General features: G+C 37.0%; 2 protein-coding genes across 3 annotated transcripts in view; one reads left to right on the top strand and one right to left on the bottom strand.

The window, feature by feature from the left end:
- The window catches only part of tmem178bb (transmembrane protein 178Bb), an 84597-nt gene extending 72432 nt beyond the window's left edge, over positions 1-12165 (bottom strand). The window contains exons 1-2 of the mRNA XM_079622360.1: positions 11816-12165; positions 9794-10426 (exon numbers count right to left, since the gene is read on the bottom strand). Coding sequence (XP_079478486.1) covers positions 9794-10175 — 382 coding nt within the window. The 5' untranslated portion in view covers positions 10176-10426; positions 11816-12165. The remainder of the gene's footprint in view (positions 1-9793; positions 10427-11815) is intronic.
- Positions 12166-14691: 2526 nt separating this feature from the next.
- On the top strand, positions 14692-16126 carry mrps33 (mitochondrial ribosomal protein S33). Of its 2 annotated transcripts, none has more exons than XM_079623510.1 (3): positions 14692-14793; positions 15517-15737; positions 15832-16126. In XM_079623510.1, exons 2-3 carry the CDS (start codon positions 15523-15525, stop codon positions 15935-15937), a joined length of 321 nt encoding a protein of 106 aa, XP_079479636.1. In that variant the 5' UTR covers positions 14692-14793; positions 15517-15522; the 3' UTR covers positions 15938-16126. The 2 variants fall into 2 exon arrangements, with proteins under 2 accessions (XP_079479636.1, XP_079479635.1); XM_079623509.1 differs by having other exon boundaries at positions 14694-15340.
- The last annotated feature ends 1614 nt before the right edge of the window (positions 16127-17740 follow it).

Raw genomic sequence — 17740 nt, 5'->3', positions numbered from 1 at the left:
TCCATCAATATGATTTCTCACGCATTTCCGCTTTCAAGCAGTCCGTTAGCAATGTTGATAATGTCTAATACATGACACGGTCCCTTTTGGCCTTGGAGGGTGGATATCAGAGGCTGACAACAACCTGAATTTTACGGCTTATTTAAGTTTTAAGTAGCAAAGAGGGTTTGAGACCGGATTCTCTGCACACTATAGCTTTGCTTAGAAGATCAAAGCCCCTCTGATCCTTAATAGGTAGCTATCAGGCGCTTGCTCGCATTTAAAGGGGGTGCGTGCCGTGTTTTTGGCCACATTCTTCTATAAGGAAGCTTGAAATGCTAATGCTGCTATCGCTAATGCATCAAAAAGAAACGGAAGAAAGCTGGCTTTACTTATCCAGCTTCCTGGTGTTGATTACATGGGCCTTTCAGACAGTGAGGAGAGAAGCTTAAATGCACCCAAGTGAACGGTAAAAATGGGTTTGTTGGCGAGCTTGCCCTCTGTTGATTCTTTTATGCTTTGACATGGACCTAAAAGGTCTTATTGCATATTCCAGGCATAATATGGAATGCGGGATGTCATCTATAATGTCGGAAACAACTGAATTCTTATAGAAAATGGCTAACATTGTTTCGAGCTGAAACTGCATCCATCATTTTACTTCTGTAACGTGATATATTTGCAAAAATAAAAAACTTGCGGGACTTGCGGGACTTGCTTTTTTCCAATTATTATTAATTGGATCGTGAAAAATGGCCATTCCATACCAGAATTGAGCAAGTCTTGAATGTAAGTTTGCAGTCAGTTGTTGAGGAATTTGGTCCCAGGAATGTCTTACTCTCTATCAGTTTTGAGTAAGAATAGACAGTCTCTATCAGAATTGAGATTGGGATTGGGATGTGAAGGTCAAGTTCACTTTATCCAAATAATACATATTGCTCCCATTCACTTTATTGCGTTAACAGCATGAAATGATTGCGATAACTATGTGTACGATTTTGAAAAAGCTGCATTACTCACAAAAGCAGCATAAAACATATACTGTAGCTATTCAGGTTAACATTAACATTAGCCAAAGTGACTTCAGCTGAAATGGAAAGTTGTTTAAGAGGCAGTGCAAGTTATTAGATTTTGATTAAAGATTACAAAGGCAAACAATTTTCTTTTCTTTTGAATGACGTGAAATGATGAATACTGCACTATTAGACCAGGAACATGGGTTAAGAAAGTAAATAGGGTCAATTCCGATTTCCTGTTGACTTCAAAGTGAGAGCTGATAATTAGAAAACTCAAAGTTGTATGGATGCATTTATCAAGTGCCTTACTAGAGGCACCATATGCTGCAGTGGCTGAAAGAGTGTGAAAATGTGCTTACAAAGTCAAAATGAAAGTAAATGAAGTATAAAGGAACGTTTAAACAGTGACACGGGTGAAAAAGGTTTGAGCTCTATTTTGTCAACACAGCATATTAATTTGTCTGGGGCGATTTCCCACTTCACTTCATTTTAACACCTTTTGAGCGTGCAGTAGTACAATAACTATAATGAAGCAGTCGTGGATGGAGGGAGTTTTATGAATAACTAATGAAGATTGTTCTGTTTCATCTGTAGGGATGGGTCCCTATGGACCAGAAGGGATGGGTCATGGTTGTTGGACAACTAGTCAACTATCGATTATTATGCTTTATCTAAGTAAAATCTTCGAGTCGATCAAAATGCATAGCCTTTGTCGATACATATGATATACACACAGATTTTTGTGTTATGACTTTTTAAACGTCAAGGTGTATATTCACAGGCATGGGTGAAACTCACAAAAACATGTATATTTTTCATAAAGAAAATGAAGCCCAATACATTTTTTAAAATGTTGACATGATTGTCATGATATACTGTATATATATATATATATATATATATATATATATATATATATAATATTCTTATATATAATATATATATATAGTGTATACTGTATATACTGCACAAATAAATCATAATGGGCCTAAAATAGACTTCGTCTTTTTCAAGCAAAAAAATATTTTTGGTGTCTTTCTTGTAATTTTGAGGTGAAACATGACCCAGACATGTTCTTGACAGGTTTCATAAGTTTCTCCCACACAGTAAAAACATAGTAGGCGATGTGTATCATTTAAAAAAGAAATCGTTGACAGTAGTTGGTGGAATGACTCCCCATTTCTAACATAATGCACTGATAGTCCAACAATCAAACTCATCTATTCAGGTAGATGTTTGGCCTTTCATGGGGAGCGTAAACACACACACACACACATTTTCCTGTCTCTCCAGGCCCATTCTGCAAATACCAAAGCAATTAGAAAGGAGGAAAGGGGGTGGGAAAACCAAATGCTTGCATCAGAGAGCAGAATATCATTTGTCAGGTGTCTTCACGTTGCCACGACAACAGAAGCAAGAGAATTATTCCACACATCTTGACAGATGACGTCACTCAACCTTCTGCTTGTGCCTTATCTGTCGGCCTCAGTGAGGAAAGAAAAACAAACTGCCTCCATCCGTCACTCACAGCGTAAAACACCTTAACACGGCTCACGCGCTCCACGGGGCGAGTTGAGACACCTCGCACGCCCTTCACGCGCTCGGCCCAAGAAGCAGAAGCAGCTGTGTGATTCCTCCGTGTGCCATAATTCTTGCTTTGTCGGTTTCCTGAAAGCTCTCATTCAACCCGGCAGCTGCGCTGGACGTGGTTCTCATTAGAATCGGCCTGCTCTCTCCCACAGAGCTTTTAACAAGCGTCTTGTCTTTCTCGGGCCTGAATGGGTTGCTGATTGGTGTCATTGCACCGTGAGCTGAACCCAACTGAAGTCCAGCCCTTCTGATGAACCATTGATCAAACGAGAGGATGTGAGGAAGAGGGGATGAGAAAGAGGAAGGGCGTCCACCAGGAGGAGGGAGGGCTTATACATCAGAGATCAGGTCTGGATTCCAGCTTTCGCTCAATCGACCCTATTTAGACTCATAGCCAATAACAGGAAGTAAAGACTGAGTGGCGCAAAAACACTTTCTTTAATCAGTATTTTTATCTGCACATCCTTAACTAGATACATTTACTGGAGAATTAAAAGATATTAAAACCTTCTAAAAGCATCTAAATGCACATCAATATGTACATTTAGAGAATGTGTTTGTTGTGTTGCTTGCAGTTTATTAATTTGTGGATGTTGTATATTGTTTTTAGCATAAATTCAACAAGATTTACTAAAGTTTGTGCTTAAAATACTTTGCCAATACAACACAATCAAGATTATTTGAAAACAAACAACAACTTCTCAAGCAAACTCATCTTGTTTTAATGATGATTTAAGGGCATTTTTTACTGGTAAATAAAATACTTAAGAAAATTAAGATTATGATAAATTGATTGTGTGCACATAGAGATTCAAGATTAATTATAGTTTTCTCTGCATATTAAATTAGAAAAAAATCCATATCACTCTTATTTTTCATTTGACTCATTGGTTACTTGAGTAATTATTCGAAACACTTGAAGAAATAAAAACTTTGTAAAATACTTTAATAAATAAATATTTTACTTTTTAAATAGAAGTTAAGTTCGATAGCATATTAGTTTTTGCTGTGATTTTAAGATTGATAGAAGGATAAAAAAACACTAGTATTGGTATCAACAACTGACATGGTCTCTTGACAAGCCAACTGCTAAGTGAGTAAAGGTTTAGGTTACCACAACTTTGTTTATCATATTCAAATGACCTATTTTGCATTTCCATGATAAGGTTTCATTCATTTTAAATAGCCAAATAGGCAAAAATATTATTTGCATTTTAATTATCATATTATATTTCTAAATGCATGAGATTGGCCTAGACCTTTTCAGATTTTAAACGGCACCAAGGCTTCGCCGTTCGCTTTGGCATTGACCCTCGTTGAGTGAAGATCATCCGGTGTTTATCACACTCTCCCAAATTCAATGACAAACTAATGAGCAACTGAATGGATCAATGTCTGTCTCACCATTTCAAATGCATTACTTGTCTAATGGCTCAGCTTACAAAGATTCCCTATGATTGATCTGCTCCAAAAGAACATTTCCCACAGACAGCAAATCCAAAACTAGCAACTAAACACCACAGAGATGATTTGTGGGGGAAACGGCAGCAGAAAGTGTTTTGAAAAATTGAGCCGTTCTTGATGACTTCTGTAAAAGGAAACTCCAAATACTGTGGAGGACGTGAATGAGGAGGAAGTAAAACGCATCTTTTTGGTCATTCTGTTACCTCATTCCATCCTTCACTTCACTGCAGTGTGCAATCCTTTGGTGGTGAAATCATCAGCACTCCATTTTCAGGAGACTAATCTGCGTGCCAGAATATAAATTGGGCTGCAAGAAGGAGTGAGACGAATCGAACGAGGGGGGAGGGGCGAGTGTCATTTCCTCTTGACTAACAGCCCTCGCCGTCTATTCTTTATCCCTCCACTTCTGCTTGTAATTGCACAAAGCAGTCGCATTCATCTGACTGGACGTTTTTACCAACAGTTCCACTGCAATTCTCTCACATCTGTTGTCTGTCTTTCAGGTGCAGTGTTACTACTGGTATTTCTTCAGGGTCTCAGCTGATTCCAACCATCCTCCCCCCACGCCTCCGCTTTGTTCACCTCGCAGGGCTGATTGTGAGAAGGAGACCTGTGCCGGGCTTCATCGGGGAAAACAGAAAGACAAACAACAGGGCTCACAACGACTCGAGGTCACGCAGCATTCACCGATATCAATTCTGCGGTGTGGTGCCAAATGAAACGGCCACATTTATCAGTCCCGTTGAAACACAGACGGCTGTCAAGCTGAATATTAGAAGCAGGGCTTGTGCTTTCTAGCATTTCAGGGACAAATTATAACAGCCCTACAGCAGTGTGACAGGAAAATAATTATACGTTTTAATTAGGGAGAAGTATTCTGGTGGCTTATTTCCAGAGCGATTTCCAGGCATGGTTCTAAAATAACAGATTTATTGAGGAATCGGTTTAAAGTCAGGTGAAATGCGCCGCTGACTTGTTTGTTTTTTAATCGGGAAATGTGGATTGTAAAAAAAGTAGGCAATAGAGATTATATACCAGAATTTGGCAGATGTTTGGAGAGGGTTCAAATAAAAACAAAAGGGTTTAATGACCACCTGAAAGAGAAAGACTTTCAGAGGCAGAGCAAGTCCTGTTTAGATGTGTTGAATAATGTGCACTGATGAATTGTGCATAATAAGACAAGGAATGTGAATTAAGGAAATAAAAAAGGATCAATTTTGATTTAATGACATCTTAAATGGTTTTCAAACCATGCTAATTTAATGTTTAGATAGAATGAGCTATATATTTGATTTAGATATTTGAGCTATTTTTGCATAGTAACCTATTAAAAAAACGTAACATGTTTCATGTTACATTACCCCAAATGTTGCATTTTTGGATATTAAAAAATAGCCTTGAATAAGAAAATGAGCCTTTTTAAAGGATATTTAGGCTAGTCCTTTATCTGAAACCTGGTAATAAACCCCAAAAATGTCTCTGATTAGTGAACACACTCCACGCAAAACCTCAGCGAAAGCACATGTTAAATCATTGAAGAACCATGTGACATCTCCGCGGTCAGAGATCTTTCATGGTGTGATGAAAATGTCGATATCTGCCCACCAATGATCTCATTAGCATAATTTCAAACAGGAGGGGAAAAGTGATATAACTCAAGCTGTTATCAAGCAGTGCGCTAATTTCAAGTCTGTCATATCTTAAATGCACAATTGTACGTCTTATTCGAACTAAGTGAGAAATGTTCTCCCCTCACTAATAAGGGTGCTTTACACACTTTGAGGCCAAATCCTAATCTTCTGGTCGTCCAAGCACTCTGTCACGATATTATACATAGGCCTATTCCGGATATTTGTTGGAAATGAAAGCCGTAACAGAAAATGAAAAGGGAGGTTATTGGATACCTCATTTATTTCAGCGTAGTTCCTCTAAAGATCTTGAATGCCTCCTGGCCTTGAAAATTACTGAACGCTTTTCCCTTTCTCTACATTTTATTGAAAGTCACACCCAATTTCTGTGATATAATATGCCTCGGAATAAAATCATTGTAAGAGGAAATTCAAAGCAATAAAAACTCCATTGCACGGCCTATTCCTTGTTCCCAGGAGATGTACCCAGCATCCCACCCCAACACCTGTGTATTTGATTAGTGTCAGCGCCCGCGTCCCAGTGCGGCTTACAGTTTGAACTGTGAAGGTGTGGCGTCTTCCTCCCATGGCATCCAATTTAAACACTGAAAACACACTGATCCTTTGAGAACTCAAGTACAATCCAATCCTTGTCTTCGCTCTAGCCTGCTAAGCAAGAATGGATTTGGAGGGCCCTCCTTATAACAAGGTGAGATTTAATGTCCAAATGTGCAAAATAAAGTCTCACTTGAGATCTAAAGGTTACACCGGCTCGGGCCGTAATCCGTTTTTTTGCTGCTAGCATATGTGTTGTGGTGTTTCTCATCTCTATTCTCTCTCTTTCTCTCGCTACAGTTAGGTTTGCCTGTATTAATGGTGGGAGGTTGGATCTCGCTCTCCTGTCGCTGTGATTGTGTTCCAGGTCTAAAATGTCTTCATCATCCCTGATGGGTGTCCCTCTGGGAGGCAGGGACAGATGGTGGACAATGAGATGGGTTGGCTGTTTCTGCATGATCTCACCCTCCTCTCACACTCTCACTCAGAGAGACTTTCTCGATTTTCCACAAACTCCAGATGCCGCCATCTTTCGCATCATTTCCTATTTCTCGTCATCCTTTCCATTGCGCAGGTTTGTCTTTCTGCAAACTACTAACATAAACCATTTCCTCTGTGCTGCAATATGTTGCTACAATGTGAAATCTTCCAGAATAATACCAGTGATGTAAGTAACATTCTAGCATGGTGCTAATCAATTCTTAAAGGTGAACTGTCATTTCTATACAAATCACACACTCCTGCAAAACCCGAGCAACTGTTGTTTTGAGAATAAGAATGCTATAGTCTTTATTTTTAACCAAGATTTATTTTTTTCTACAAAAAATTTGATTTAAATAATTGAACGAAATATTCAAACATTTTGTATATATGTATACAATAAATTTTATTACAATAAACACATTTTTTAATTATAGTTTTATATTGACTACAACTAATAATTTCAGTCACCAAAAATTACAACATTTTAGTTGACAGAAAAGGGTAAAATTAAACAAAATATTCAAATATTTCGTAAATTAATTTCTCCATCAACGTTTAACAAAAAACAAAAACATTTTTAAAAAATGTGCATTTGTTTTTCATTGTGTTTTAGTGCATTGTTATAAGAAGGGTCACAATGTGTGACTAATATTTTTTAATATGATTTTTTATATATATATATATATATATATATTACATTGTATATATTTAGATTTATATTGTCATATTTTCAGAAACGGTATAATTAAAATCTTTTAAAAAATGTATCTTGTGCATTTTTCGTCTGGTCTTTGTTATTGGTTTGTTTTTTTATACTTTGTCAATCAACATTTTTTTAACAAAATTAACTGGAATCATCTTTCGAATGGCTTACTTGTAGTTATCTTTGCTAATTAAGCTGGGGTCTGTGAAAAAGTTTTAATTTAAATTCCCACCAAAAAATACAATAGCAAGATTAAATGGAGCATTTTTCATTCCCAATGAATGACTTCAAGTTTTGACCCCTTATCTGTGCACTACTGCTTTGCTCTCTCATTCATCATTCTATTCCTCCTTCTCTCTCCCAAGAGAGGATCCTGGGTAGAGACAGAGAATAAGCTTCCTCTGAGAGATGGGCAATGCCATTATGAGCACAGTCAGCACATTTCATAAAACGATGTGCTTGCAACCCAGATAATGATATGAATAATCATTAAAAAAAAAAAAAATTAACGGTAGCATTCACACATTTATTTATAAAGACGTATGGCTATTAACAAATATTTACCAAACAAAGCACGTGCAGATAAAGAAACAGCTGTTTATCTGAACAATACATGTTTTCAACTAAAACAAACACAGTCAGCTAAAGACAAATTGTTCTTAACTCTTCATTATATCTCAGACACACAGGCAAACTGCTACTTGCATCATCACCCATCGCCCAAGGTGAATGGCCGAGATGGTGTAGAATAACACTGCATTATTCTATCAATGCAACCCCCACCCCAAATCAGCACGCAGTATGTGGCTGGCAGGTGCCCCAGAGAGTTAAATGAGCTTTTGCTGATGGTGCAATACACAATCGGCTGGTACTGCACACAGTCATAACACACAGCACTACAGGGGCACCTCTTCACCACAAAATCCCTGTTACATAATCGCACACACACACACATTAGGCACAGGTACCAGCGGAGGTGACACGATTAAAATAAGCAGAATTAAGCTTGTTTTTATTTTAGAGGGCATTTTGTGCTGCTACTTTCCCAGAACATGCGCACATTTGCAGACAGAGGTTAGCGTGTAACCTGAGAGTATGCGACTCTCAGCAACTCTGGGCCTATTGTTTTGGTGTAGCACAGCCTACGGTGTTTGGGCTGACATAGTTTGAGGCTTGGGATATATTTATAGACATCCGTGTGTGTGTGTGTGTGTGTGTGTGTGTGTGTGTAGCTATTAATATATTCATTGCATAAGCCTCTAACCATTGAGGAGTAAATTAACTTAGTTTGGTGGAAGATAATAAGTCCCATAATGTGAGACTAGCCATAGGGTTTCGCACCTTCATATTCAAAGGACTCATCACTCCAGCTAATACGAGTGGTGAACTCCATTTTTTTCACCATCTCTGTTTGTTACACATTATTTGTGTCTGTGCTCATGAATGGGGGAGTATTGCCTTATGGGCCTCCAGTTTAGAAGGCTGACATCAATTTGTGTCTATGTCTAGGGTTTATGGATGAAACTGTTTCAAGTGTTTTAGCAAATCTTGCACTGCAAAGAGATATGCAATAGATTTGCTGTTTCTGAAAGTAGTACATGTGCTTGCTGGGTGGCAAAGAGTAGTGCTAAAGTTTCATACTTTCAGGCTGCCACTTTATATTGGTTGGCTATGGATGGTCAAAATAAATGCGAGAATTTCAAGACAATTCAGAATGCAAATATTACGACACCATCACAGCTGTTGCATTTTAAATGCTGAATATTCATATATATTTCATTTACTCAGTGTACATCAATGGCAAAGTTAAAAAATTTAGTCTCAAATTTGTTTAAAAAATAGAGATCAGCTGATATTGTTTTTTTATGACCAATACAGATACAGCTTTTATCAAGTGAAAGATCTTTTTTATATATATACAAAATGACTATAAATCAATATAATCATAATAATAACAATTATAGGTTCTCTGGGTTAACAGATAATTAATTAAAAAAATGTATGTAACAATTATGTTGTTGTTGTTGTATTAAAGTATGAATGGCTGTTATGTAAAATGTTGCTTGATTAATTATCGGTTGAACCCATCACTGAATTATGTAGAAAATTGTGAATATAGGCTATGCTAAAAATATCGGTGAAACAGCCTATTGGTTTATCTAAAAAATACACTGTTTAAAAATTAGAAATAGATAGCAGAACTAGTTTAAATATAATTTTAAGCGATTGAGACTGAATTAATAGTTTTAATGTTAGGGTTTCAGAATAATCCTTGACCAGAATGTTGATATCGGTACAGTGTCTTGCAAACACTCGCAAGATGATATATCACGTCTGCCTTTCACATTGATATACACAAAACATCACTGTCCTACCTTTTCGAATGAAGTCCTCGATATCTTGATCAAATCCAAGCCGATGGCATTTGCTCCACAGCCCCATGTTGGTGGAGTTATACTGCCTGCTGCACTCGTCGGCGGCGCTCATGGCGAACAGCTGCCGTCTGTTCCGCGCCAGCAGCAGCTTCTCCTCCCAGTGGTCCAGGCGCGAGCGGCTCGCCCGCAGAGGGAGGCTGTTGTTGGGGATGTAAATAAACCCCGGGTCCTTCCGGCGGCTGGAGAAACTTCGGCACCTCTCTCGGTACCTCCGGGCGTCCGTCTCGTACCAGTGGTCGGAGCAGATAGCCACTGCCAGCATCCCGAGCGCGCAGAGGGACAGAGACAGACCGGCGTAGAGCAGCAACTTCCCAGCAGCCATGCTCGCGTTCGCTCAGAGCCGCGTCAGCACCACAACAGCTTGGAGAGCTCCTCAACGTGCACCCGCATCCCGCCGGGCACGCGGACTGAGAGAACTGATATCAGTCGGTGCAGTGGAATCTGTTTCTGTTGAAGACCTCGAGCTGAAGCCCGACAGAAAATATAAGCCTTATTTAAGGTCCATCCGTAGCCCTTCCCATCCAACAGTGATGAAACCAGACAAGACGATTCAGTCGTTCACACGAACCAAGCCTTAAAAAAAAGGCAGAGGAAGATTTTTTTTAAGCATTGTTATAACGTTAGCTGCATTAAAGCCAAAATCTGCCATTCATTTTGGGTTTGGATTTGAACCCCCCAAAGGAAGTCAGAAAATGTGTGTGTGGACATTCAAGCCTACGTTTCAATTGTGTTTGTAAACGTTTCAGTAACCACAAAAGTTAGATTGTAAGTTTGTCAGAGCGCGGAATTTCATCTGTGGCCAAACTCGCGCTAGAGAAATCGCGGTAACCGTTGCGTTGCTATGGTTACCGCGCTTTCTGTTGCAAGCATCTAAAATGATGATACTTCCAGCTATTTTTCGTCATTATAAATTTACATCACAAATAGCCTACAGCCTAACAGACAACGTTATAGGGGCCTAATTGTTTTCGTAAGTCTTTTGCATAGCTAATTGTCGATTTGTTAACTGTGCTAGTGGTCAAATGACAATATGCTGCTAGAGACTATGCGTTGCTATAAAAAATACCTTTTAAGAAGTCGACTAATTATGACCAAGTGCTTTTGAATCATTTAAAAAGAACCGAGTCATTCGTTCGGGAATCGGACTATGTTCACGCTCTATGTTACCAATTCACAAAAAAAGAACCAGCTCATAAAGAGTCATTAGTTCGGGAGTTGGACTACGTTTTTGGTATGCTACTTAGGCTAATGTTTTAATTCACTAAAAATAACAGTCTTAAGAGTGATTTTCGGACTATAGCCTACTGGTCGCGCGAAAAAGATTCGGTCAATTCAGCGAATATTAGTAGCTAATGCGGGAAACTGTCTGTCAGAGTATATTTTAGTTCCGTTCGCATAGGCGGAATAATAACCTAATTAACGACGTAATTATGTTAATTTTAATGACGGCAATTGCTGAAGGACAGTTAAAAGAACAGAAATGGATGAAAATGTTTCGGTTCCGGTATTAAATATATAGACTAAAACCGGTTCTGAATAAGAACAGGTTTTTACAGTCTATTCCCAACCCTTCCCATCCCATTTAGGTTGGCGCTGACAGACTATAGATTTTTGCTTTCCGGTTTATGTTACATATCTATTTCATAGAAATGCTCAGTCGCGCGGCAGTTTATTTTCTCATATTCTCTCAAGAATAGGCTATGTAGGATGCATTGAACAAAACATTTATCACATTGCTGGCTGTGAAAGAGAAATGTAGCCTATTAAGATGACTCGACATTAATTCAATGAACTAAGCGTTATTTAAATCGAATTTATAGTAGGCTAATTGTGATCACAATAGTAGATCATTCATGTAAAGGAATGTTTAAGAATAATAGGCTACATCTATGCTCTTATTGCATCCATTGCACGCGGGCCCCGTTTATAAGACTGATCAAGTAAATTAAATTCCGCACTCACCCCAATTAAAACTGACAAAACAGGTTCACTCCACTCCAATAATGCATCTCCAGACCATTTTGCGTTTGCAGCGACTGTATGATACGCTATGTAGATATTCGCTGCCAAATAATCCTATTCAACAGCGACACGTTTATAAATGCTCTGCGCAGGAAATATCAAACCGTTCAACGACGCCGCATCTCAAAAGCTTCACGTTTAAACCAGTCGACATCAGAACATTTGGCGGATTGTGCATCCTCCTCCTCGGACAATATGGTCCCAACATCCTCCGTTCATGTTGCCTCTGTCTGGGAAAAACAGCGGTGATGTCATGCTGTCAATATGAGATGTTCATTGTTTATTAAAGCGGCTTCTTAAAGGAGTCGCGCTACTGCTCTTGGTTCCGTGTCGAACTGTAACTGGAGTTGCCTTGCTGGCATTCTCTCTTAGATGTACACTTACTGAAGTAAACTAGTGTCTTTCATGAATAAATAATCAAAGGTTGCAGAATCTTTCATTTTGCCATTCTGCATCACCAGAGCTATAAAATGATACTACACCAGACCAAAAGCGTTCCATAAAGGTTTGTTATTTGAAACCACTATGCACTGTCCAGAACCAACAGCAGTCAGGTATATTGCTGAATAATGAATGAGAGTGGTGGCATCTGTGTGAGCGCAGTCAGAGAGGCCCTTGAACACACATTTTCTGTTTTATTGGGTTGCCCACTGCCACACAGTTTCAGATAATGTTGGGACTCTTGTGTTCTTTATATTTTTTGTGTAGGTGTATGTAAATTAAATTGATGTATGAGGCTATACGTTAAAGATGCAGTTTTAATGGAAAATCAACAGTTAGCAGGCCACTTATTTCATATAGGCCTAATACACTGTTCACCTTTGATATGCCATTTCTTGGTTAATAGGCAAAATGTTTTCTGGTGACACAGTATAGGCTCAATTTGTTCTCCCTTACATTAATTAACATGAACTAGCAAGGAAAACAGTTCTAAAGCATTTCTTAATTTTAGTTAATGCTAATCTCAACATTTACTAATAAATTAGGCCATTCAAATCAAATGTTGTATCTGTTAGTAAATGGACTTGAACTAACAATGAACAATTTGATAAGATTTTGTTTTTATTAACTGTTAACAAAATATAATAAATACTGAACAAATGTATTTCTCATTGTTAATGTTAATTCAATCATTTTGAAGCGGCTAGCAAAAGCAAGCTATAGCTTTAAAAGCATAAGATCCCTCCCTCTTCAGAGCGTCTTCAAAGCCACGCCTCCTTCAAAAAACAAAAGCTTCAGGAGAGACGGCGTTGAACTCATGTCTCAAAGCATGGATTGGATTGAGCTAAATTATTATAAAAATAATCAACATAAACAACTCAAAGAGCTCCGACCTGTAACACCTGACTGTTGCAGATTCATTTAGCTATTGATAGTGTTGCCATTGAAATGCATAATTTCGATTCATGAACCGCTCCGAGTATAACGCCACAGGTTTTCATCTCTTCCAATTTGCTATAGTTATGACGTGAACGCAGCATAAGCTCGGTGTTTTGGTTCAGGAGGAACTGTAAAATGTGGCTGCAGTTTATTTGCAGGGCTCGGTCTTGCAGAGTTATAAAAATACATTTGTGGTGGTGGACAGGTAAGTTGGACATCATATTGCATTCGGACCTAATGCAATGATTGGATGAACATTTTATGGTCCTACGCCTTCCACAGACAATATATATATATATATAATACATATAAATACATTTAGACCACTTAACTTCTAGAACAAATCGCATACCCTACCTTTAATGGGACCTTATTTGTAAAGTTTTTCTTACTAAAACAGCATGCAATAAAGTAAACAAAAGAGAATATTATTTGCACTACAATATGACAAACAAATATACGTATATGAAACATAAAATTTGAGATATTTTGCATTTAAAAGTCAGAATTTCAGTGAAAACAATGTCAGATATTTGTCCTTCTAATCTAGAAGTGAACAGAATTGAGGAAAACTATTTAAGTAGATCTTTATGCCATGTTCGGCGATAGCTATTGGCAGATATGTGACATAATTTGCAAAATGGGTCTGAAACTGCATAATATTGACTTGCATTGGATTGACTATTATTTTATATTCAAAGATGTCTTTTCTTTATTGAATTCTGTCAGACTGTAATTGTCTCTGGAACAGTGAATGACAGCTTGACAGCTAAATTTTAATTACTTTTAAGGGAGGCAAAGTTTGTTTGGAACTTATTTGCAGCTAACAGTGAAAACTGAACAATGTAATCTGAAAAATGCAGCCGATACACAAGGCAATTTGTCTTGTGCTGTTTGAGGATGTGTTATCTTGTTCCCTTTTTGTCCCCAGAATTGTGTTAATAGATACATCCATTGGAAGGAAAAGAAAAACGTGATTGTCATGCTAATCCAGAGAGCTGTCCATCAATTTATTTATTTATTTATGTATCTCGGCTTCAGTGTTTCTTTCTTTTTTAATGTCTTTAATGTATATATATCGCCATCTAGTGAACAAAGATATCACAGCAAATCTGGTGTGCGTCACAGAAGCCTTGACTGGTTTATTAATAATGATTTTAAATAATTTTAGATACATTTAAAATAAAATCATTAATTGTCCAATAACCTCGTGCTCAATATTTCACATTGTTGTTAATAACTTGTTAACGCATTTAATAGAGAAAATATTAATGTTAATGTTACATTTAAATAAATATGAAGAAAGGTTATTTTAAATCATTAAATTATTACAAAATATAATAATATGACAAATATAACTATGTGAACATAACCATAAATTATGTAAAGCCGTTACCAAGACAGAACTTTTATCCCGTCAAATATTCGCATACGGAATGATTACGCAGGAGTACAACTTCCTGTGACGTACAAGACAGCATTTTCCACAGTAAAGAAGAGGATGCCAAAACAAATCAAACAAACAAACCGCTAAAAAGGTATTTCGACTTTGTTAAACGCAATATTTAGCTGTGTTAAGATTAAGCCACGGACATAGACTGTCACGAATCACTGACTGAATACACGAAATCTACTTTATTTTGTAATGAAGTATCGTCAACGGCTAGGTCCTTTAAGCCGTAACGTTAGTTTTTACAAATAAATAAACCTGTTGCACCAATAAGTCTTATTATTACTGAAAGATCTTCTCTTAAGCTTTTAGAATATTTAACCAGGGGAAAGTAGAAGTGAGTAAAATGAATTTTACTTAAATATATTGAATGACATGTCACATATTACTGTTTTTAAGGACCCGTGAGACGGTAGGGTTACAGGAAGTGCTTGTCCTGCTCCGCGCATGCTCATCTTTCATGTTCCTCAATGTGTGTTTGAGCGTATGAAGGTTGAACTGTCAACTAACCATAAACGAGTATTCAAACTAGTTATTGAATTGTCTGTATTGTTCCGTATCTAATGTCCACATGCCGTTACAATAAAGTCTATATTTTTGGACCTCACCTGCTTCGTTCGGGATTTAAATAAAGGGTAAGCAAAACATATTTGGATCTATTATCTGCCAGGTGTCTACAAAACAACTGCAGCCTCTTTAATAAAATGCACTCACGTATTTAAAGATATGGAATTAAATATATCTAGCTATCTTCTCCATTAATGCATGCACGAGTCATTTAACTAATGCATTTATCTGTGTGTTCTGTTAGGTGAAGATGGCTGGTCTTTCTAGCTATGCCCTGCGCATGGCCCGTCTGAGCGCCCGGATATTTGGAGATGTGTCCCGTCACACAGATTCCCAGTCTATGAAAGTGGTTGGGTTTTTTAAAGAACCCCCTCTGGCCCAGAGAAAAGAAGTGTATGACTGGTACCCCCCGCACAATATTTACTATTCAATGACCCAGAAGCTCAGATTTTTGGGGCTTTTCAGGTAGGCTCTGGCATAATATTATAGTGCACATTTGAACATTTTATCTTCAAATTCTTCTGTTTTTGTTGATGACATTTTTCTGGTATTGTTTTAGGGATGAGCACCAGGATTTCAAGGAGGAAATGAGACGCTTGAGGAAACTGCGGGGGAAAGGAAAACCTAAGAAGGGAGAAGGGAAGAGAGCCGCAAAGAAGAAGTAGACCCAACACATTTCAGCTATTTATGAATGGACACTTGAAAATCTGATGAAGAAACTGAGCTAAATACCTGTATGGACAACGGGACATTGTTTATAACAGTGGCAACATTATATTGGCAGAGATTGTGGTGAAAAAACAAAACAGAAACATGACATCTGTGATGGAAATTAAATATGATTTTTTTTTGTACATTTTGCATCTTCATTTAGTGTTGCCAGTTTTCCATAATGGAACATCCTCAGATTACCTAACCAACACATTTAGGTTTGTCTTTCTAAGACTACACTGAAAGAAAAGAATTAGAAAATTCTGAAAGGGGTAATAAACTATTAGCACACAAGCATGACGTTTTTTATTTATTTTATTTTTATGATGCATGGTTGAAATGCCATTGCGTAGCATGAAAAGACAACAATTCAGATTATGACTGTTATAAAGAGAGAAAAGCCCATTCCTAGACTACATGCATAAAATAATTTATATTATAGTGTTATATTTGTGCCCATAAATCAATACACCATATATTGTAATTGACCCATAATTGAAATTTTTGCAGGAGTCTATATTCGGAACCCATACCCCCAACCCCCAATATGATAAAGATGATAAAAATGCATCTTTAAAAAAATCTTCTTCCAAGAATCACAGACGCAAGAGGGTCATCAGTTCCTTAATCACTAAAATATTATTGTGCAACAGATCAGGCTAAATTCCTATTTTTTGGTTTATTCTGTCAAACATATTAAGTTTCATTTATATAGAGGCTTTAAAAAGCTCAAGGATACTTACATTAGCATATAGACAGGTTGTAGGCGCACACAAAAAGATGATGATACTGCATAAACAAAAACAAAACAGTAATGCTATTCAAATACTACGATGTATCCCAAATAACAATGAGAAAAGGTTTTTGGCTAGATAATTATGTAATTTTTCTTTTACAAAGTACCCATGCTTAACTGAAAAGCCTGAAATGAAATTATAGTCAGAAAAAAATCTAATTTTTGATACGCACCAGTTTATTTTATATTGTCTAAAAGTTTAAATATATGTATTACAACTTTTGTTTTGTATCATTTGACACATCAGACTTGTATAAACCATGAGAATATGGTGAGAATCTCAAGGAGAAAACCTCCGTTTTATTCTTAGGATCAAACTGAGCAAAACTATGCCATTTTATGCAGCTGTTGTTATTTGTTATCTCTTTATATTCAATTTTTATTTCATTAATTAAAAGATGTTGTACATCAATTAGATTTGTACAACAGTATAGCAAATTACAAACTACTAATTCTTACTCTCTATCTCACAGTAGTATGTCTTACTAAAGATTGTATTTAAATGCTTAGTTTTATGATCAATTCTTTGTAGTGTTAAATGTGGCAGTAAAAACATAATGTAATGCAATACAATGATGATTGCGAGATACAAATACACATTTCTCAATAGCCTGTAGCATATTTGATACTTGTATTTTCTTTAAAAATATATAAGAATAATGAGAAGAACATTTCTTTTCTGTAAATGTTCATCTTGAAATATTGCTAAAGTTATTCTTGTGTTTACTTTATAAGAACATAAAAATAATACTAAAATATATTTTACTTACTAAAAAAGTGTAAAAGACTGTGAACAACAGGCTTGATGTCTTAGAAATTAGTGTATCAGACATGATACAGTATGTTTTGTACACATCTGGCCAATGTTGCATGCACTCTGTTCAGTCTTTATAGGTAATATATTAAAGTTTATATGAAGAGCTTTTTGTTAAAATCAGTTTCTAGATTAAACGACTGCCTT

The sequence above is a fragment of the Phoxinus phoxinus genome (assembly GCF_949152265.1).
Source record: "Phoxinus phoxinus genome assembly, chromosome: 9".
Classification (NCBI taxonomy): domain Eukaryota; kingdom Metazoa; phylum Chordata; class Actinopteri; order Cypriniformes; family Leuciscidae; genus Phoxinus; species Phoxinus phoxinus.
This window is presented reverse-complemented; position numbering and strand designations above follow the sequence as displayed.